The sequence below is a fragment of the Muntiacus reevesi genome, chromosome 9 (genome assembly GCF_963930625.1).
Source record: "Muntiacus reevesi chromosome 9, mMunRee1.1, whole genome shotgun sequence".
In the NCBI taxonomy this organism is placed as follows: Eukaryota; Metazoa; Chordata; class Mammalia; order Artiodactyla; family Cervidae; genus Muntiacus; species Muntiacus reevesi.
In genome coordinates, this window is record NC_089257.1 from 53959709 (window position 1) to 53981805 (window position 22097).

A 22097-nucleotide genomic window follows, 5' to 3' on the forward strand; every position below is an offset into this window, starting at 1 on the left:
GACAGCTCTCCTGTCTTACATTTTTTACCAACTTACCCTTAAAGACAGAAATTGGTAAAATGCTTACTTAACTTTACATTTAAACAGATTTTAAACCTACTTGACAGATTTGATAGCATGAAAGACTTCAAGCATCTTCTCAACAATAAGCATTCTCAGGTTATCAAAGCGCTGAATGGCTTCACGAACAAACTCCAAGACATCTGCAGCTGCTGCTTCATTACTGTCACTGAGAAATTCCATTAACTAAAAAAAATAACAATTACACATTTTCAGAAAGAAAATTACCTATTACCTAAGGTTAATAAGTAAACTGAACAAGTTTACAAAGAAAATAAATAATACTTTTCAAATACACAGCAAAATGTAAGTTGAGAGACAAGTACTATTATGTAACAGAGGCATGATGACTTTTCAGTTTACATGCAGTGAAGTTTATTACAAAACACATGATAAAAGTGAAGCTAGAGGACTTCCTTGCTAGTCCAGCAGATAAGAATCCACCTGTCAACATAGGAGACACAGGCTTGATTCCTGGTCTTGGAGCAACCAAGCCCGTGCATCGCAACTACTGAGGCCCATCACCTTAGAGTCTGTGCTGCGACAGGAGAAGCCACTGCAATGAGAAGCCCGCACACCACAACTAGAGTAGCCCTGGCTCGCTGCAACTAGAGAAAGCCCATGTGCAGCAACAAAGGCCCAGCATAGCCAAAAAACACAAAAACTGAAGTTGGAAATCCACAATTCAAAATAAATTAACTGGAGACACACAAAGTTGTAACTAAAAGTAAAATCATTTTAGAGAAAATTCAGAGCTCAAAGTCAAAATTTCAAATTACAATAACATACTGCATTTGTCTGACAATGACAGAAAGCAAAACATTTTTAGTATGCCAATTTTTCCTTTAACTAAATTCTTCAAATTTAAGAGATAAAATTATTGATATCTGAAAGAAACTTATTTGTATTTATATACACAGAATATTTTACTATAGGTAAAAGTAACAAATATTAAGGGCTTCCCTCATAGCTCAGTTGGTAAAGAATCTGCCTACAATGCAGGAGACCCGGGTTCAATCCCTGGGTTGGGAAGATCCCCTGGAGAAGGAAACAGCAAGCCACTCCAGTACTCTTGCCTGGAGAATCCCATGGACAAAGGAACCTGGCAGACAGTCCATGGGGTCACAAGAGTCGGACAAAACTTATCAACTAAACCACCACCAACAAACATTAGTTATAATAGCATATGGAGGTATACTTGTCATTATTTTTTGTTGTTGGTTTTTCAGTGAAGATGCGAGAGAAAGAAGTCAGAGTCCTTATCCCTTTGAGATTAGCAGCAGACATAAAGATCTCTTCTGACCATGAGATTTAGTGATTACAAAGAGCTGAGATTTCTAGAATTTAGCTGTCAAATAATTAAAATTTCTTAATTTTTATTTTCAGAGAATTTCAAAATTAAGATCACTGGAATTACATACCACGGGAATAACATTTGCAGCCATATCTGGAAATCGGACCGAACAGGAATGCAATGTTCGCACAAGGAGTTGTCTGTATTTGTCAGTATCTTCATGCTCTGACACATTATTTGTTTTAATTACTTCCTTCTTAAGGACAATAACCAGCTGTAGAACAAAGCAAAAATAAGTGAGAATGACATCATGTTTGGCTTGATAGCTTACAAAGTGCTGTCAGAATTTTGTTTTACCTCTTCAACATTCCTAGAGGAGACAAGATCCAGTGCTAACTGCAGAGTTTTCTTGCGTACTTCTAAGTCTGGTGTGCTCAATACTCTTAGGATGTCCATAACCAGATCCTAAAAAAGAACAAAAATAATCTAGAATTATTATCAGTATTTCTGGTCACAAGAAGAAAATCTTAACTATAGAATAGAGGTTTCTGTCATGACCTTAATCCTCTGATCAATAATAAAATCACTACTGTTGGACAAAAGATAATCTGAGTTGCCTGATGTAAGGAAACATGAAGTATGTAATATCACATATGATGCATTCAAACTGAACATGTTTACTCTGACTCCGTCAAGCTTTAGCTCAAACCTGCAGTTTATAGGAAATACAGAAGTCAGGGTAGCAAGCTAAATGACACCAAAAAAGGAACCAGACACATCCAGAAGGAGTCTCTTGAACAAGTCAGTGTTCTGAAAAAACGATACTGCTCAAATTAACAGACTCAAGAAACCACACATCACAACTACATACATCACAACCAAGTGTGATGTATGGCTATAAACTGAAAAAAAATCAAACCAAAAGCGTGTTTTAGGAATATCTGGGAAAATTGGATGATAATAAGAAATTATTAACAATTTTGTTAAGTGTGATAATGTTATTTTGGCTCTGCAGGAAATTGTAATATTTTAAAGAAGCATACTTAAAATTCTATGGCAAGTATTTTTAAATATAGCAAAACATTTCACTTCTTTAAAACTTTATATTTTAAAAAAATTCTGATAAAAATGTTCTAAAATTTTTAAAGATGAACTCCTGTATAACCTCACTTATATATACCAGTTGTTAATATCTCACATTTGATGTGTCATGTTCTCTATACTAAATGTTTCACCCAAGAATAAGAAACATTTCTTATATAACACAATTATCAAATTCAGAGAACTTAACACTGATTAATGATACTGTTAACTAACACAAAGTCTGTATTCACATTTCTCCAACTGTCCCAATAATGTCCCTTATAGCAAATGTTTTTGTTGTTATTCTGATCCAGGATCAGCATTGAATGTAGCTTTATTTTTATCATGGGACTTCAGTTTTACAATAATCATTGTCACAGATTAAATAGGTATACTGATAATCTTCTAGAATCTAATCATCTTTCATTCTCAGTTGGTGTTAATTATTTTGCAAAAAATGTAAATTATATTAAAACTAAAACAAATATATCTCTACTGGTAAGAACACCAAGTGCAGTACAAACAGAAAAGATAAAAGGTAACACATTAATTCATGTTAGAAATTCTTTGTAATAACAAAGACAATACCCCAAAAGGCTACAGTGCTTCAAGAGTTATATCTTAGGTGACCAAAATTTAAACTGCCAAATCTCCAAGCATTTAAGCTAACCAAGATGGCAAGTATTGGAAATTATTTCAATTTGGAAGAAGATTCTATTTAGGATTTCTCTGTTTCAGAAACATTTACCTGTAGTACTCGTTCATGAGCAGGATGTTCTTTTAATTCTATCAATCGATCTAGAACTATGAGCTTTACATTGTTGTCACTCTCTTTAATAATCAAATCAATGTAACACTGAGCAGCAGCCTATGTTAAAAAAAGAAACACATTTTTAAGAACATATTCATCTATCTTAAACACAGAATCTTAAAATAAGAAAAAGTAAAGCCTCCAAGAAGCCAAAACACATTCACTACTCCTGCACTGAAAGTTTATGCATTTTTCTCAGAGGAATGTGTCCCTCTACTACCCAAGTTCTAATAAATTTCATTATTTTTTTAAGGTTACAAAAAATTTGAAGCATCACAAATTAAAAGGATGAAAGAGGCAGAAACCTCTTTCAGAGGTTTGTTTCAGGCAGAAACAAAAGGTTGTTACAGGCAGAAACCCTCATTAACAGCCAAAAATTAACGGTTGAACCTAAGGAACAAGGCAGAAAAAAGCAGATAGAGAATCCCAAACAGTTTAGCTATTGAGCAACTTTTAGTTTAGGTACAAACCCTAATCCACATGCATTACAGAACAGAAAAAATCAAGAATATAAAGATGGCTCTGAGTCATTAAAAGCAAAGGACAAAGAAGCAAATCTGAAAGAGCTCCTAATGACCAAAGCTAGGACAATTTGATCAACAAAATAAATAATAATATTGGATTATAATCCATAGAATAAAACATCCATATTGATATAAAGAAGGAAAGAAGGAAAGGAGAGAGGGAAGGAGGGAAGAAAGGATGAAGGAGAAGCGACAGTTCCTCCCTGCAGAACACCAAATAATAAATGTAGAATGAGGGTAACAAAACATCACCATTAGAATATCATAATAGAAACTGCTGTAGAAAGATCTACCATTATGTGCTAAAATTAGTTGGTGTAAGTCTGAGGAGAAATAGGATATCTGCACAGTTTCTAAGTATGTTCTCAAGCTATTTATTGACTACAAAAGGAAAAATCGTAAGTCTACAGTGGAGATATCTGACACAGACCACCTTAATCGAATGATCAAGGTCAATAACCTCAGATATGCAGATGACACCAACCTTACGGCAGAAAGTGAAGAAGACTAAAGAGCCTCTTGATGAAAGTGAAAGAGGAGAGTGCAAAAGCTGGCTTAAAGCTCAACATTCAAAAAACTAAGATCATGGCATCTGGTCCCATCACTTCATAGCAAATAGATGGGAAACAGTGGCTGACTTTATTTTTCTGGGCTCCAAAATCACTGTGGATGGTGACTGCAGCCATGAAATTAAAAGACGCTTACTCCTTGGAAGGAAAGTTATGACTAACCTAGACAGCATATTAAAAAGTAGAGACATTACTTTGTCAACAAAGGTTCGTCTACTCAAGGCTATGGTTTTTCCAGTGGTCATGTATGGATGTGAGAGTTGGGCTCTAAAGAAAGCTGAGCGCAGAAGAATTGATGCTTTTGAACTGTGGTGTTGGAGAAGACTCTTGAGAGTCCCTTGGACTGCAAGGAGATCCTACCAGTCCACCTGAAAGGAGATCAATCCTGGGTGTTCACTGGAAGGACTGATGTTGAAGTTGAAACGCCAATACTTTGGACACCTGATGGGGAGAGCTGACTCATCGAAAAACACCCTGATGCTGGGAAAGACTGGGGTCAGGAGGAGAAGGGGACGACAGAGGATGAGATGGTTGGATGGCATCACCGACTCAATGGACATGGGTTTGGGTGGACTCCGGGAGTTAGTGGTGGACTGGGAGGCCTGCCGTGCTGCGGTTCATGGGATCACAAAGAATCAGACACGACTGAGCGACTGAACTGAACTGAACATCACCAGTAATAAGATATAACAGCATCGTGTACTTCTTGATAGGATACACTGAGAATGGTGTACCACTTCTGTGGTATTGCCACTAAAATGCACATTAAACTAATGAGGAAAAAATGCCAGACAAACCAAAATTAAGAGATATTTTACAAACAAACTGACGCAGCACTCTTCAAAGTATCAATGTCATGAAAAACAAGGAGAGGCTGAGGAACTGTCACAGACTAGAGGACACTAACATATGATAACTTGGTGTTATGTGGGATGCTAGACTGAGTCCTGGGACAGAGAATGAGCTTTAGTAGGAAAACTGGTGAAATTCGAATAAAGTCTATAGTTTAGTTAACAATATTGTTCCAATGATAATTTTAGTTTTGACAACTACACAATTGTTATGCAAGGCATGAACATCATGGGAAGCTGGGTGAAGGGTAATGGGAACTTTGACCTATTTTTGCAACTTTTCTGTAAATCTAAAATTATTTCAAAACAATACGTTAAAAAGAATTTTTTAAGTATTGGTGGTAGAAGCACTAAATTCCCCTATTTATATAATCTGGTTTTCTACAATAATTCATTCTATGAATAGAGTAGGGTTCCTCACATAGTCTTGACAGAGTACATTAAAATATTTCATTATCAAAAACATTAACTGGAACCTTTTTAGGGTCCATCATTTAGGATTCGGCATCCATCTCCCCAGATCTAGTTCTCAATGCAACTGCAGTATGGGGTGGAGATTTTAAAATATCAGTATCATTTCCCAGAAACTAGAAGTACTGCTATTCTATCACTTTTACTCTTTATATATATGTGAAAGCAGAAAGTAAGAAAAGAAGGTTGGACTACATTGGAAATCAAAGAATTTTCTAAAATTTGTAGTTGACTGTACCGTCACTAAATCAGAAGTGAGAAGACAGCATACCTATCCTCTAGGCACACAGACACACAGAAAGGACAGTACCTTGATGGCGGTGGGCGCACTGGAGAGCGTCACTAGCGTCCCAGCAGCTTCGTACTTTACAGCAGGGCTGGAGGACTGAAGCAAGTTGTAGATGCAGCGAATGAAGCGAGCCCTTTCTGATGGATTAGCATGACAGACCTGGAGAAGAAAGCACTTAGGTTTCAACTGAATTCAGGAACATTTGCTTTCAAATACATTCTTTAAGACAGATGTCAGCTTATGGGATATGAGTTTTCTTCATTTGAAAGCTGAGAGATGTTGGCCAATGCAGGATGAGACACCGTGATACAATACTGGTAATTTCAGGAAGAGAGAGATTTTACTTTAAATAACTAACTGTTACAGCTACTCATTCATTTATTCATTCAATAATAATTTATATTTCCACTCTTTCATAAAAGATCTTTAGATGGCTTATAATTAAAGACATGTGCACTATACACAAGTCATTAACCAAGTAACTAACATGAGTACTGTAATAGGTATTAAATTTGGTCCTACATTTCTATTCTGGATGCCATATCAAAAAGGTAAACATGATGGATTATATGAAATTCAACAGATAATAATAGAAAAATACTAGTGTTTTAATAAAGCAAGAGCACTTCTTTTTCAAATACTACTATTGTACTTATTATTTGGGACCATATTCAATGCTAAGAAGACAATTAACACTGTCTATTCCATTCTAAATGCATCTTAATACTTTTACCTGTGAAGCAAATACTTCTTACTTTTTCTCTTTTGAAGTTAGCATTTATGTTAGATTTTTCTAAAATGTACACAGTCAAATCTCTATTACTCCACTGAGACTCAAAACCTCTTTCCTCTTACTATAACCTGGACCCTACTAGATAAAGAAGTCATTGGATAGCAGAGAACTCCTACTTTTGAGAATCTCAGTGGCATCCCTAAACCATATAGATGAATTACATTTATATATTTACATATGTAATATTCATAGTTCTGGCTTTATCTTAAATGCCAATTCAAAATGACTAGATACTTTGTTGAAAGGGGCCTCTTTCCTGCAGAAGCAAAGAGGATGTAATGAGTTAGCAGGGTCCACTATGTATTCTGTTGATGCCATTCTATGCAATAAGTCATTCCTAACATATATTTTTGTTGGCCTCCAATGGTATTAATAGCAAAACTGGATGTTACTGCATCTTTTATTTTCTCAGAATATTAAGATGCAATCAATTTTTCAAAGGATATATCAAATGAAAATGTTGTCAATAAAGTACTTCATTTTAAAACTCAAATCTCTGATCAAGTTTTAAAATTCTTATAGGTCAATGGCATAAAATGTCATATTAACATATTTAAAGTATTTCTATTCTCTTTTACAAACAAGGAGAACAAAAATATATTTAAGACTTTTTCTCATTTGTCTTTACATTTTCAAAGTAGTCAGGTACATATTCAAGAAAAGACCTTGACTTTTAGTTCAAAGCCTAATTCATAGTCTGTTCAGTGACTGAGCAGTACACAACAATCTCTTCACATGTGTATTGGGCCAAACCATGAATTTTTACAGAATTCTTTATGGAGATTTAGAAAGAATGGAGGAATTTGGAAAATATGACAAACCAAAGGGGGTAGGGAAGACTTTAATAGGCCATGCTGCAAAATATTTCTACTGTTAAAACATATTATCCTAGCAATTAAGTTGTGTCCTCAAGACTGTTTAACCTTATCTCAAACTATTAATTTTACACATTATAGATTAGTTTTACCTTATAAATTAGTTCAACAATAACCAACTGAAGAATGTCTCCAAATGTCTGAACTTGATCAATACAAGTACTTAGGTAATCCAAAGCCCGATCCTGAAAAAATAAGAATATATTTATCAAACTCAATCTCATTCAATAAAAGGACTTAAAGAACTTTAAAAAACATACACAACTAAACCTAAAACAAATGAGGAAATCAGGGCAAAGAAAAATTAATTGAAGGAAAAAACGAAAGGTTAACACATAAATATAAGATACAAAGTCAAATATATTTTCTATTAATAGAAATGGGCCACAAATCTAGCATCAGAATTTTCTAGCAGCTAAACTAAGGAGAAAAACACTATGTATTACCTGATTCGGGGTATCTACACAATCTAAACAAACCAATTGCCTATGAGTACAGTTACTCCTATTCCTGAGACCTAAAATAAAAATCTCACTGATTCTCACACCCTGAACACTGTAACATACAGAACTATTGCCTCATGAACATCTCTACAGTAAAAGTTATCAATAAATTTTAATGAAATTCTAATCATGTAGGTAAACAGCATAATACCAAAAACACAGGTCAATAAAACCAACTGTACAAAAGGACAAAACTTTGTGGCCCAAATAAGCAGCATTCTTATAATCTTGTTTACAAAGATAATATGAGAGCATCTAGATTTCAGAAGAATGGATAGATTCCATTATTTTTTCAGTCTTCATGCATATTTTAATAAGAAATACTGGATGGCAAAAGTTCCAAGATTAGATGCCACCAATGTGTGCAGAATCTCTGCTAACCAGCAGAAGAATAAACTTAAATCACCAGCAGAGCTGGATGTAGGGCTGATATTTACTTATGAAGTTTGAAATGCCTAATAAAAACATACATCTACACTGAAGTCCACCCTCTTTCAAAGCTGTGGCTCAGGACAGACCCTATAAAGAACTTCTGTTTTTCTCTATTAAACAATTTTAGATCTTTACCAACAGAAGGAAAAATAAAGCCCCAAACCTGGGTACCAAAGCATATGGCCACAATAACTTCATCTGGAAGAACTGTAAAATGGCTGTTATTAAAAATGTCTGTGTGACGTTTACTTAAAAAAAGAAAAGAACACATACATAAGCAATATACCACAAAAAGGATTTTTTAAACTCTATTTTTATATAAATTAAATTAAAAATCTAAAAAAATCAAAATAATACAAATCATATGTACTACAAACAAAATTACTGACTAAAAACTTGTGTAGGTGTCTCTAATATCTTTAATTCTCATTTAAATAGTCATAAAAGTATTTTTTAAAAAGTACTTCACCTGATCTGCATGAATTAGCATCATAAATGCATTTCTTTTGCAACTTGCATCCTTCTCATTCACCAGAAAATCATGTATCAATTCAGGAGCATCTGGTATAAGATGTTCAAAGTTTCTTCAAATAAAACAGGTAATATTCATATTTAGTAATTCTCTGGACTCTACCAAAATTAACTTTTATCAAACCTTATACCACTATTAATTGTTTTGCTTTTTTAAACTTTAAATCAATTAGAAAATTGTGAGTATGAATCAGAAATTTACCATCTTCATCTATTTATTGAATTGTATGCTTTTTAGTTCAAATTAGAGAAAGCTGATTTATTCAACATGCTATCCATCAACTGGATAGCTCTAATAATTCTCTTTCATATACTTTAGGGCTATAATATTGACGCTCATAATGACAACCTAAAGGTACTGAAAGATCCTACATTAAGGATTATTGGAGGGACTTCCCTGGTGGCCCAGTGGCTAAGACTCTGTGCTTGCAATGGAGGGAGGCTGGTGTTCAATCCTTGGTCAGGGAGCTGGATCTCACATGCTTCAACTAAAGATTCCGCATGCTGCAGCTAAGATCCCATGCAGCCAAATAAATTTTTTAAAATATTAAAAAAAAAAAAGAATTATTGGAGAAGAAATAGTCCCTTCAATTTTATTATTTATGCACTGCATTTAACTACTAACTTCTTACTTTGAAAACTTAGAAGTGTTTGTAGTATACAGAACAATGAACACCTGATTAATAAAAACAGTCCCCTAGCTTTTTCCCCCCCTAACTTTAACAACAATTAATTCATAGTCATTTTGGTTTCACCTATGTCTCTGCCCACTTCCTCTCCTCCCATATTATTCTGAAGCAAATCCCAGACCATTTAACATTTCTTCTGTAAATGCATCAGTATACTTCTCTAAAATTAAGAACTTTCTTTTTATTTTATTTTTTTTTGTATACTAAATTTTCCTCCTATTTATTGCACATTAAAAATATCATTAAACATTATTATAATTTTATGTGTAATTCAATTTAAAATTAAGAACTTTCTTTTTAAACTAACATTATCATGTAGTAAAAACTGTAACAATTCCTTACTATCATCATATAGACTGTTCAAATTTCCAGTTGTCCTATAAATGTCATAATTTTTTGTGTGTGTATGTTTAAATTCTGAAATCTGTGTAATCTTTAATAACTTTCAAAGAACTCTACATTATTAACCAGCCTACCACCTTCCTGAACAGATAGCAAAATCCAATATAACAGTGAAAGAACTGTGAAATTACTAAATTATTGACTATTAAAGTACAAAGATGTTTATAAAAATTACATCCTAATTCTAAATAGACTGACACCAGTGACTGTAAAAACCAAGCATTCCAGCCTATCTAACATGCTCTTTTAAAGTTCAAACTTTAAAACTGCTTTTTTAGAACTGCTTTTTTAAAGTTCAAAATTTTCAATTTTCTAAGAACAGGAATCAGCTGAGAACTGCAACCCTTCCTATTAAAAAGTTTCCTCCTTACGGCCTCTAAGTATAAAAAGACAAGACCCACATCCCACAAAAAGAGAATTCTAAAATAAGGTTAAAACCTCAAAGTTATGGGCTAAGCAAGTTAATAAATTAATTAACTGGGTTGGAGTACTAACATTGAGAAAGACACGAAGTGACATAAACTGGAAAGCACACAACCTGTTTAAAGGGGGCCCTGCCACTCACTCCCAGCAGATTGCTGTCACGCAGAAGCCACGACCTGGTGTTGCCAGATCTTTTGGCTTTTCAATGTTAACAACTTAATGATAATAAGGAAAAATGTTCAGGCTAATCAAAACATATTTGCAAGGTACATAAAAGCGGTAAGGAACCACTCTGGAACTTCTTCTGGTCTGAAAGACTAAAGAGTTCATATAGAAGTAAGCCAAAGGAGGACCTTTATTTACCTATAGATAGTATAGATGGCCAAAACAGCATTTCTTCTAACATAGCTGTGTCGATGCTCCAAACAAGCACGGATAGCTGGCATTAAAGGTTCCAGCAATTCTGCCTCTTTCAACTTGCAAAGAAAACGAAGAGTAGATCCTCGAATAAATTCATTAGGATGCTGAAGATCCTGATATAAAAATCAAATATGAAATGCTGAGTCCCAGTATTTTACAAAAAACCACAATGTTTAAATACAAAATTTTTCAATTAAAAAAAATTAGGAAGTAGGTTTCAGGACAAACACCTAGATTATTACATAATTTCCATCAGATTCCTATAGATTAAAGCAATTTTTACTTATCACATCAATGTCTTATATTCTATGTGTCACTATTTTTTTATTAATAACACATAAAAATGCAAAGAAAGTGTCTGGAAAAAGGTAACAATAAAACTTTTCACAATAACTTTTTACGACTTCTGCTTCAAATATCTAAAACATCATTTCTGAGATTTAACTTTAAAAATTAAAACATAGCCCATACCACCAACTTTACAATTATTTAAAAATCAAAGCAATACTTGGAAATAATTACGGTTTGGTTTACCTTTCTATATGCATCACAAACAAGGATCATTTCATGTAAAAGCCTCCCATCTGGAGTTGTTTTAGGAACAATTTCCCAAAATACCAGAAGTAATTTTTTGATGGTATGATCCTGAAGAGGCAGCACAAAGCGAATGATGGTCATGAGAAGTCCAGGAAGTTTTTCACCATTTAGAATCATAATGATTACTTTCTTCAAAGCTTCAGTCTTTGACTTCACATCTCCTTTTTCTGATTTAAAAAAAAAAATTGTTTTAAAGCACAATCATTTTAAAAGAAAATTCTTCAGATAATTTTAAAAGCAATTAACAAAATAAAACATGTTCTCACTTTATCAGCGGCAATAGTAATAAAGGTACCAACCCAAGTGACAAGGGTTTTCCACCTGGCTCTGCCAAAAACAAGCTGTATGATTTTACAGTCATTTATCTCTGAACCTCATGATTCTTTACATGTAATAGAAAAGCACTGGATTAGATCTTTGACCCCAAACCAATGGAGTTAATGTGGAAATCATGAATCAATAGGTATACCAAAAAATGTGTATCTCAAACACACCTGTAGCTATTTTTCAAAATGTAAACAGATACGTTATGTGCTTTGGAATTCAAAGTAGCTTTTATTCAGTATGTATTTTTCTAAACCAAAGTTACAGCCACCATTATGAATGGTGGGAATGGGGATAAGTGACCTTTTTTCAACATTAGGAAGAATCTCAAACTCGAAAAAGTTGGGAATTAACAGACTAGATTGACTCCCAAATCTCATCATATTTCTACAGACTATAAAACTTCAGAATCTTTCTTGAGAAATTACTTAGAAAATTGGAGGAAAATTAAAATATACTGGATCAGCAACGATTATTTATAATTAAGGATGACACATTTACGATAAGATGCTAGTTTACTGTTACTTCACCTAAAAATAAGTGCTATATATTATGCAAAACAATCTACAATTTCGCATCATTACTGCATACTGAAGAATTTATGGTTAAAATCCTCTGGATCCAAAATTTGAAGGCAGAAACATAAGAGACAAGTATACTGAATACTGACGAATTTAAGGTATGCATTAAAAATACAACACAGGACTTCCCAGTGATACAATGGATAAGAATTTGCCTGCCAACGCAGGGGACACGGGTTCGAACCCTGGTCCAGGAAGATTCCACAAGTCTCAGAGCAACTAAGCCCGAGCCACAACTACTGAGCCCAAGTTCTAGGGCTTGTGAGCCACAACTACTGAAGCCAGTGTGCCTGGAGTCCATGCTTGTCAAGAGAAACCACTGCAATGAAAAGCCAGCGCACAGCAACCAAGAGCAGCCGCCCTCCCAACCTCCCCGCAGTCAGAGAAAGCCTGTGAGAAGCAACAAAGACCAGTGCAACCAAAACTAAATAAATAAACAATCTCTTTAAAAGAATGGAACACAGTTCGGGTTACTGCCAAAGTTACACCATAAGTGTCAATGTGAAGGGGAAAAGTGTTATGCTCAGCTGTGTCTGACTGTCCAACTCTCTGCAACTCCATGGACAGTAGCTCGCCGGGCTCCTTTGTCCACGGAATTCTTCAGGGAAGAATACAAGCGTGGGTTGCCATTCCCTGTTCTAGGGGATCTTCTTGACCCAGGGATTAAAGCCAGGTTTCCCACATTGCAGGCAGATTCTTCACCGACTGAGCCACCAGGGAAGCCTTATAAGTATCAGTATTTTTGTTTAAAACAGACTAACTTCTTGTGCATCTCTCCATGCTTCACAGTATTATATGCCCTGCTATACACGGAAAAAAAAAAAAAAAAACAACTGTGTGCCATATTAAATCAAGAAATGAACAAATGTAAAAGGATGAAGTTAAGCATTAATCTGGGCAGATCTTCAGCTTTTTGTTTTTTTAATATGTATTTATTTATTTGGCTGCTTTGGGTCTTAGTTGCAGCATGTGAACTCTTAGTTGCAGCATGTGGGATCTAGTCCCCTGATCAGGGATCAAATCCAGCCCCTCCTGCATTGTGAGCATGGAATCTTAGCCACTGGACTACCAGGGAAAATCCTAAAAAATCCACTTGCAACTAAAGGTTAAAAAGTTTTAAAAGTAAGTTTATTAGTAAACTTGTAAAAAATCGACACCATTTATTTCAAGTTCCCCAATCCTTATTTCCATTTATTCTAACAATTCAAATTGAGGTGAAGAATGCTTCTTTTCACATCCTCAAAATTTTCAGAGCTTATTCTCCTTTATGAAAAATAGAGTTTTAAATATCAATTTAATTCACCAAAATATACTCCAGGAAATGTATAGTCATCCAGTGATCAAAGGTAAAGTGAAATTAAACCATATTAGTATTTCACCAAACAAAACTACTTGTTATTCAAACTGAAACCTATGTCTAAATCTTTTCATCTCAACTCTATTGAAATACAGTAAAAAATAAACCTAAAATTCAAGACTACTTATTTAGTTACTTGGTAGGTGAAGAGTAGTTAAGAAAAGAGTATTTTTACAGTTAAGGACAAGTTTGTCCTTTACCTTATCACCCACCAATAAACTTAAGTATTTGGGAGGTTTAAAAGTGAAAACCTTTAAATTATGAAAATTTGAAGATTTTGAAATTAGAAAAAAAGAGTAATGAAAGTTTATTCAATTTGTATTCCATTCTACTCTCTTACATGAATATGGGGGGAAAAAGGAAATACAGTATGTGTGGTTTTTGTAAATGAAGATCAGCTTAAATGCCATAAAAAAATATTTATTTTTCCTTCTCTAGAAATAGGCCTCAATAGAAACCGAATAAAATGTAATCTAAAATCACAAGATATTCCATTACTGCTGATTAAGAGTGGGAACATGCAACTAAAATATCATCTCCTTTCAAACTGTAAACTATCTTCTAAAAGATACTATCAAGATTTGAAGTGTAACTTTCCCTCATCTGTTTTAAACAGTAGTTATCAGTTTAAGTAAAACTTATTTTTATTAGTTCAATTAAGCAAGAATTATTATCTTGCAAAGTGTATTACTTTAAAAAATTTTTGACAGAATCACTCACAAAAAGGAGATACAGTACACATTTTAAAAATTCAGAAATAGATTTTCTTCTTTGCATAAATGCTTTAAAAATCAAAAGCTTAAATGCTTCTGAGAAAACATATATATGTTCCAGTGTTGACTTCATTTGTTCAACAGGCAGTAAAACTAAAAGAACAAGCTAAGTAATATGAAGCTAAGTGCACAAAGAAATTAAAACATTCTAATACACACTCTCAGTCTGTTATCTACAGAGAACTGTCAGCTACATTTAAACAAGCCATTGTTATCTTGAGGAATAGCTAAAAACTAAAGCACTACATTTATTTAGCCCCACCCCACCATGCTATAAGCTAAGCTGAGATGTTCTTTTATTTCCAAAAACCAATATTACAGGCCTAAATAACACATTTCCATTTTTACAAAGTTTTATTGAAGAGATCCTAAAAAAAAAATTACGTGTTTCTAATTATAAAGGAACTTGAAATGCAAGTGAGCTTTTTACTTTCATTTTCAAAATATTATCAACATTTACCTAGATCATTTTTTAAGCTAATTTCAGACGGTGGTTCTGAGTCCATTGGCACGTTAATTAACGTATAGCATACGTTCTCGGCAGCCGTCATGGTTCCCGGTTACAGCCAACTCTGGATACAAGATTTAAAGATAACAGATGCAAAAAAAAAAAAAAAACCTAGAAAAAGAAATACAAACATATCACGACCGAAAAAACAAAAACAGAACCAGTAACTATCGTGATCTTTTCTGTCTAAAGTTCATTCAGCTTGGCTTATGAATCTTAAAGCATTAGACAGGGAGGGTCAATCTATATTACGTTGCATAGAAATAAATCCTGATGTATTAAAATACACACTTGTCAGCCTTGGCCTAAGTTACATTATCTCCCACCCCACAACCCCGCCCAGAGTCTGGAAAGCTGTACAACAGAATTAAAGCCCACAATACAGTGACAAGTCCCCCAGCCCCACCCCATCACGATATAAGTGATTTTTAAACATAATACACAATCTGAACTTCTGAACTTAAAAAGAGCCCGTGCAAAAATACTCTGCTAAAACCCCTGCTGCGCTCTAATACGTTCATCCTTGCGACCCGACTCTGTGGACCAGGAGTCCCTCAACTGGTGCTCTGGTGCTCTGCACCCCCACGCCCCTTCCCGGTTCCTTCTCTCCTGCAAAGGAAGCCCCACCGGGACTGGCGAGCGCCGAGGGCCTGGGAGGGAGAAGACCTCCGGCCAGCAGGCAGGCCGGGATGGGGCGGCCCGCTCAGAGCTTTCCAGCCCTACACTCCACTTCGCCAGGCCCGGACGCTAGCGGCCTAGTCGCTCCCCTTGCGAATCTCCCGCTAGAGCCCAGTTCCTCCGACTCTGCCCGGCCCAGAGAGCGCCTCCAAGATGAGGGGGTTTGTAGGCCGTTACCTGACTCCGAGGGGCAGCAGCTGGGGCAACGGCGGAACCGCAGACTCCAGCTCCAGCCCGCAGCAGCAGCGGCGGATCCGCAGAGTCCTCCGCTGACGTGGAAGGGGGTGGGGAGCCGACCCAGGCCGCAGCCACCTAGCGCCTACGGCAACTCAGAGAGGACAAGCCCTCTCGGTCCTGCGCCTGCGCGCGCCAGGGCGTCGCAAGCGTTTCTAGTTCCGAAGGAACTGTAAAACCTCTTCCTGTTTTCTTATCGTTGGCTGCTTCAGGCCGAAGAGGAGACTGGAACTACAAGCTAAGTTTTCCCTACAAGCCTGAATTAGGCGTTGAGGTCATTTAAACGCAAGTTAGAAATTGTATTTTCTGCCAGAAACTCCACAGCAGCCAAAGGAGGAGTGGGAGTGCTTGGACTCGAGGGAAAAACATTTTACAGGACTGATGGCCTAGTGGGAAATAATGCTATCCTGGGAGCTGGAATCCCTTTTCTAGCTCACCCACTAATAAACTGGGAAAGTAACTAAATACAATTTGAGGAAGTAACTTCAGCTCGTCCAAGAGACACTAGATTGTATGAAGATCCATTTCAGTTCTTAACGCCTCTGCCTCTGCAGTTAGGCTGGAGTTGCTTGAACGTCAAAGTCACACTGGTTATGATTTCTGGTCTTTGTTTAGTAACGGTCCCTTTCATAATCCTTTAAAAGAACATAGATTAAAATTTTTAATGCATAAAGGAAGATTGACAGTCATTGTTTTAAAGGATTTTACCTGTTTCCAAAGACCTAATTGTTAGAGCTACAATCAGCCGTAGTACCTTCGATTTTGCACATTTAAGTGTGCAAATGTGCACACTCCCCACCTCCCCTCCACCCCCCGCAAGATTTTCTGACCAATCAATCATTAATAATAAAAACTTCCTTGAGGCCTGAAGCAAAATATTGTGACTACAAAGAGACCTGATAGAACCTGACATAAACAGGCTCACCTCTGGGAGATAGAACATAAACAGTGCCTCTCTGTCCAGAATCCAGCTATTTTGAGGTTTGTTCTTTCTAGAATCATCAGACAAAAAGTAAATTCTTTGAGAACCCAAAATATACCACAAACCCTATCATTCGTTTTATTAAAACTATTTTTCTTGAGATCCCATATATTCTTCACCTAGATTCTTAAAATTGTAAAAAAAAAAATCTTGTATAACAGTTCAGTTCAGTCGCTCAGTCGTGTCCAACTCTTTGCGACCCCATGAATCGCAGCACACCAGGCCTCCCTGTCCATCACAAACTCCCGGAGTTTACTCAAACTCATGTACATTGAGTTGGTGATGCCATCCTGCCATCTCATCCTCTGTTGTCCCCTTCTCCTCCTGCCCCCCAATCCCTCCCAGCATCAGGGTCTTTTCCAATGAGTCAACTCTTAGCATCAGGTGGCCAAAGTATTGGAGTTTCAGCTTCAGCATCAGTCCTTCCAATGAACACCCAGGACTGATCTCCTTCAGGGTGGACTGGTTGGATCTCCTTGCAGTCCAAGGGACTCTCAAGAGTCTTCTCCAACACCACAGTTCAAAAGCATCAATTCTTCGGTGCTCAGCTTTCTTCATAGTCCAACTCTTGCATTCATACATGACCACTGGGAAAACCATAGCCTTCACTAAATGGACCTTTGTTGGCAAGGTAATGTCTCTGCTTTTCAATATGCTGTCTAGGTTGGTCAAAACTTTCCTTCCAAGGAGTAAGCATCTTTTAATTTCATGGCTGCAGTCACCATCTGCAGTGATTTTGGAGTCCAAAAAAATAAAGTCTGACACTGTTTCCACTGTTTCCCATCTATTTCCCATGAAGTGATGGTACCAGATGCCATGATCTTAGTTTTCTGAATGTTGAGCTTTAAGCCAACTTTTTCACTCTCCTCTTTCACTTTCATCAAGAGGCTTTTTACTTCCTCTTCACTTTCTGCCATAAGGGTGGTGTCATCTGCATATCTGAGTTTATTGATATTTCTCCCGGCAATCTTGATGCCAGATTGTGCTTCTTCCAGCCCAGCGTTTCTCATGATGTACTCTGCATATAAGTTAAATAAGCAGGGTGACAATATACAGCCTTGACGTACTCCTTTTCCTGTTTGGAACCAGTCTGTTGTTCCATGTCTAGTTTTAACTATTGCTTCTTGACCTGCATGCAGATTTCTCAGGAGGCAGGTCAGGTGGTCTGGTATGCCCATCTCTTTAAGAATTTCCCACAGTTTATTGTGATCCACACAGTCAAAGGCTTTGGCATAGTCAATAAAGCAGAAATAGATGTTTTTCTGGAACTCTCTTGCTTTTTCGATGATCCATCGGATGTTGGCAATTTGATCTCTGGTTCCTCTGCCTTTTCTAAAACCAGCTTGAACATCTGGAAGTTCACGGTTCACGTATTGCTGAAGCCTGGCTTGGAGAATTTTGAGCATTACTTTACTAGTGTGTGAGATGAGTACAATTGTGCGGTAGTTTGAGCATTCTTTGGGATTGCCTTTCTTTGGGATTGGAATGAAAACTGACCTTTTCCAGTCCTGTGCCCACTGCTGAGTTTCCAAATTTGCTGGCATATTGACTGCAGCACTTTCACAGCATTATCTTTCAGGATTTCTAATATCTCAACTGCAATTCCATCACCCCTACTAGCTTTGTTTGTAGTGATGCTTTCTAAGGCCCACTTAACTTCACATTCCAGGATGTCTGGCTCAAGGTGAGTGATCACACCATTATGATTATCTGGGTCGTGAAGATCTTTTTTGTACAGTTCTTCTGTGTATTCCTGCCACCTCTTCTTAATATCTTCTGCTTCTGTTAGTATAACTATAGTACAATATCAAATCTAGAAAATTGACATTGATACAATTCAGTCCTCCTTCATATTTTACCAGTTTTACATGTACTCATTGTGTATTTAGTTCTGGGCAATTATATCATGCTAAGATTCATATGATCACCACTAATAATTCCATTACAAAGCTCCCTCCTACCACCTTTTGTCACTGTCCCTTCCCTCCTTAACCCCTGGATACTACTAACCTGGTCCCCATGTATGTAATTTTGTCATTCAAGAATGCAATATAAGTGAATTACACAATGTAACCTTTTAGTTTGGCTTTGTTTTTCACTTAAGGTTAATTCCCTTGAGATCAACCCAAGCTATGTGTACAACAAGTTATTCTATTTCTCTTTATTTTTAATATGGAATTTTCTCAAACGCAGTTACCTGGTTTCCAAGTCCACCTCTCAAGAAGTGGCAATCTACCAGCATGAAATGACCCCAAAGGCATTAAAAACTAAACTTAGCAATAACAAAAGCTCAGCAGTTTGAGTCTGCACTGAAAATTGTAATTGCCAGTGTATATACATTATTGTATATATTTTTTAAATTAACTTATTTTAATTGGAGGCTAATTACTTTATAATATTGTAGTGGTTTTTGCCATATATTGACATGAGTCAGCCATCAGTGTACATGTGTTCCCTATCCTGAACCTCCATCTCACCTCCCTCCCCATCCCATCCCTCCAGGTAATCCCAGTGCACTGGCCCTGAGTGCCCTGTCTCATGCATCAAACCTGGACTGGCAATCTATTTCACATATGGTAGTATACATGTTTTAATGCTATTCTCTCAAATCATCCCAACCTCACCTTCTCCCACAGAATCCGAAAGTCTGTTCTTTACATCTGTGTCTCTTTTGCTGTCTTGCATATAGGGTCATCATTACCATCTTTCTGAATTCCACACATATGCATTATTATGCTGTATTGGTGTTTTTCTTTCTGACTTACTTAACTCTGTATAATAGGCTCCAGTTTCATCCACCTCATTAGAACTGATTCAAATGCATTCTTTTTAATAGCTGAGTAATGCTGGGAGGGATTGGGGGCAGGAGGAGAAGAGGTCAACAGAGGATGAGATGGCTGGATGGCATCATCGACTCGATGGACATGAGTTTGAGTAAACTCCAGGAGCTGGTGATGGAGAGGGAGGCCTGACATGCTGCGATTCATGGGGTTGCAAAGAGTCAGACATGACTGAGCAACTGAACTGAACTGAACTGAACTGAATATTCCATTGTGTATTAAATACAGAGTTTATTAACAGGTATCAGGATCCTATAGAGCCTAATTCTTCCTCACTTGTTATAACATGCACTTTGTTTTGGGACTTCTTTTTATCTAGCATGTAATTATATCATTTTGAATGCTTTTTCAATTATAAATTGAGAACAAGAACCTGTTATATAAGAATTGAAAATTTTAGATGTCTAGAAAATCAAGGTCTAGAGAAAAGGGACTTGTCCCCCAAATCACAAAATGGTTCAATACTGAAAAAACTGGGATGAACCCTGTTACCTACTTTACTGCATCTTATTTATAACTATACCAGTTCTTCAAAGATGCATATATGGATGCCTAATAAATTCAAAGTGAATTAAATGTTATCCTTATATCAAAGTGATAGGTTTTATGAAGATATTATTAAGAATGTTATTATTTAACACAGACTAAATGGAATGACTGAGTATAACGCACTGGATAAAACATGAAAAGGCATCAAAATGAACTCTGTACAAGTAGAATCAAATCTTATTGGGGTGGGGAGGATTTTAAGTTCTAAAGTCAGTGTGCCAGACTAAAATTACATACTGAAAAAAATTACTAAAATTTCCCCCAAAGTACAATACAGATCAGTACACCCGCTGAGTCTGGAGACAGGTGGTATGACTCCCTTTCTGTTTTGTGTTTGTGTTTCATGAGTTTGACACAACTTCACTGTAGGTCAAATGGCACTGGTGGGTTCATTGCAAGCTCAAATGGCAGGTTCTTGAAGCTGATTCCAGAGTGGAGACCAATATCTCCACATTCCTGTATTTAGTTATAAGTGGAGTTCCCTGGTGGCTCAGATGGTAAAGAATCTGCCTGCAATGTAGGAGACCTGAGTTTGATCCCTGGGTCAGGCAGATCCCTTGGAATAGGGAATGGCTACCTACTCTGGTATTCTTGCCTGGATTTCCCTAAAGCAGGGTTAAGTCAACTGCTCAAAGTCAAAAGCAGCTAATTAGTAGAATTATGTCTAATATCCAAGTTGCCTATCTATAAGTGAACTGTTCCTCTCTAGAAAGATATGAATCTCAGAAAATAACTCCTTTGGGCTTCTGAGCAGTAAAATTCTGGATTACGGGCTTTGTCTTTTATTTTTTGGCTGTGCCACAGGGTTTGTGGGATGTTAGTTCCCTGACCAGAGATTGAACCTGCATCCCCTACAGGGGAAGTGTAGGAGGCCTAACCAGAGTACCTCCAGGGAAGTCCCTGGCTTTTTTAAAAACAGACTTCCTGTAATTTCATTTTGTATGATCTAAGATAAAAATTGTGGAGAAGGCAATGGCAACCCACTGCAGTACTCTTGCCTGGAAAATCCCATAGATGGAGGAGCCTGGTTGGCTGCAGTCCATGGGATCGCTAGGAGTCGGACACGACTGAGTGACTTCACTTTCATTTTTCACTTTCATGCATTGGAGAAGGAAATGGCAACCCACTCCAGTGTTCTTGCCTGGAGAATCCCAGGGACAGCAGAGCCTGGTGGGCTGCCGTCTATGGGGTCACACACAGTCAGACACGACTGAAGTGACTTGGCAGCAGCAGCAAGATAAAAATTGTACTGCAGTATTTACATACACAGTTCATAGGAATAATGGAAGGCAGGTTAAAGATTATGCTAAAAGTAGGGCTGGGCAGGATATGAGGAAATGATGGTTTGAGATTATAATTTCCCTTTTGCTATTTTTATTGACTACGCCAAAGCCTTCAACTGCGTGGATCACAACAAACTGGAAAATTCTTAGAAATGGAAATACCAGACCATCTGACCTGCCTCCTGAGAAATCTGTATGCAAGTCAAGAAGCAACAGTTAGAACTGGACATGGAACAACAGACTGGTTCCAAATCGGGAAAGGAGTATGTCAAGGCTGTATATCGTCACCCTACTTATTCAACTTACATGCAGAGTACATCACTCAAAATGCCAAGCTGGATGAAGCACAATCTGGAATCAAGACTGCCGGG

The 22097-nt window shown here is 36.7% G+C and overlaps 1 protein-coding gene across 2 annotated transcripts in view; it reads right to left on the reverse strand.

Annotated features, from left to right (window-relative positions):
* Positions 1–16118, reverse strand: part of COPB1 (COPI coat complex subunit beta 1) — a 35179-nt gene extending 19061 nt beyond the window's left edge. Inside the window, exons 1-11 of one of the 2 annotated variants that reach the window (XM_065944316.1) lie at positions 16016–16118; positions 15113–15224; positions 11555–11784; positions 10964–11133; positions 9025–9139; positions 7713–7805; positions 5974–6111; positions 3186–3305; positions 1712–1819; positions 1482–1628; positions 101–246 (exon numbers count right to left, since the gene is read on the reverse strand). In XM_065944316.1, coding sequence (XP_065800388.1) covers positions 101–246; positions 1482–1628; positions 1712–1819; positions 3186–3305; positions 5974–6111; positions 7713–7805; positions 9025–9139; positions 10964–11133; positions 11555–11784; positions 15113–15203 — 1358 coding nt within the window. In that variant the 5' untranslated portion in view covers positions 15204–15224; positions 16016–16118. Of the gene's footprint in view, positions 1–100; positions 247–1481; positions 1629–1711; positions 1820–3185; positions 3306–5973; positions 6112–7712; positions 7806–9024; positions 9140–10963; positions 11134–11554; positions 11785–15112; positions 15272–16015 lie in introns of both variants that reach the window. The other variant, XM_065944315.1, reaches the window with a different exon arrangement.
* Positions 16119–22097: the final 5979 nt, after the last annotated feature.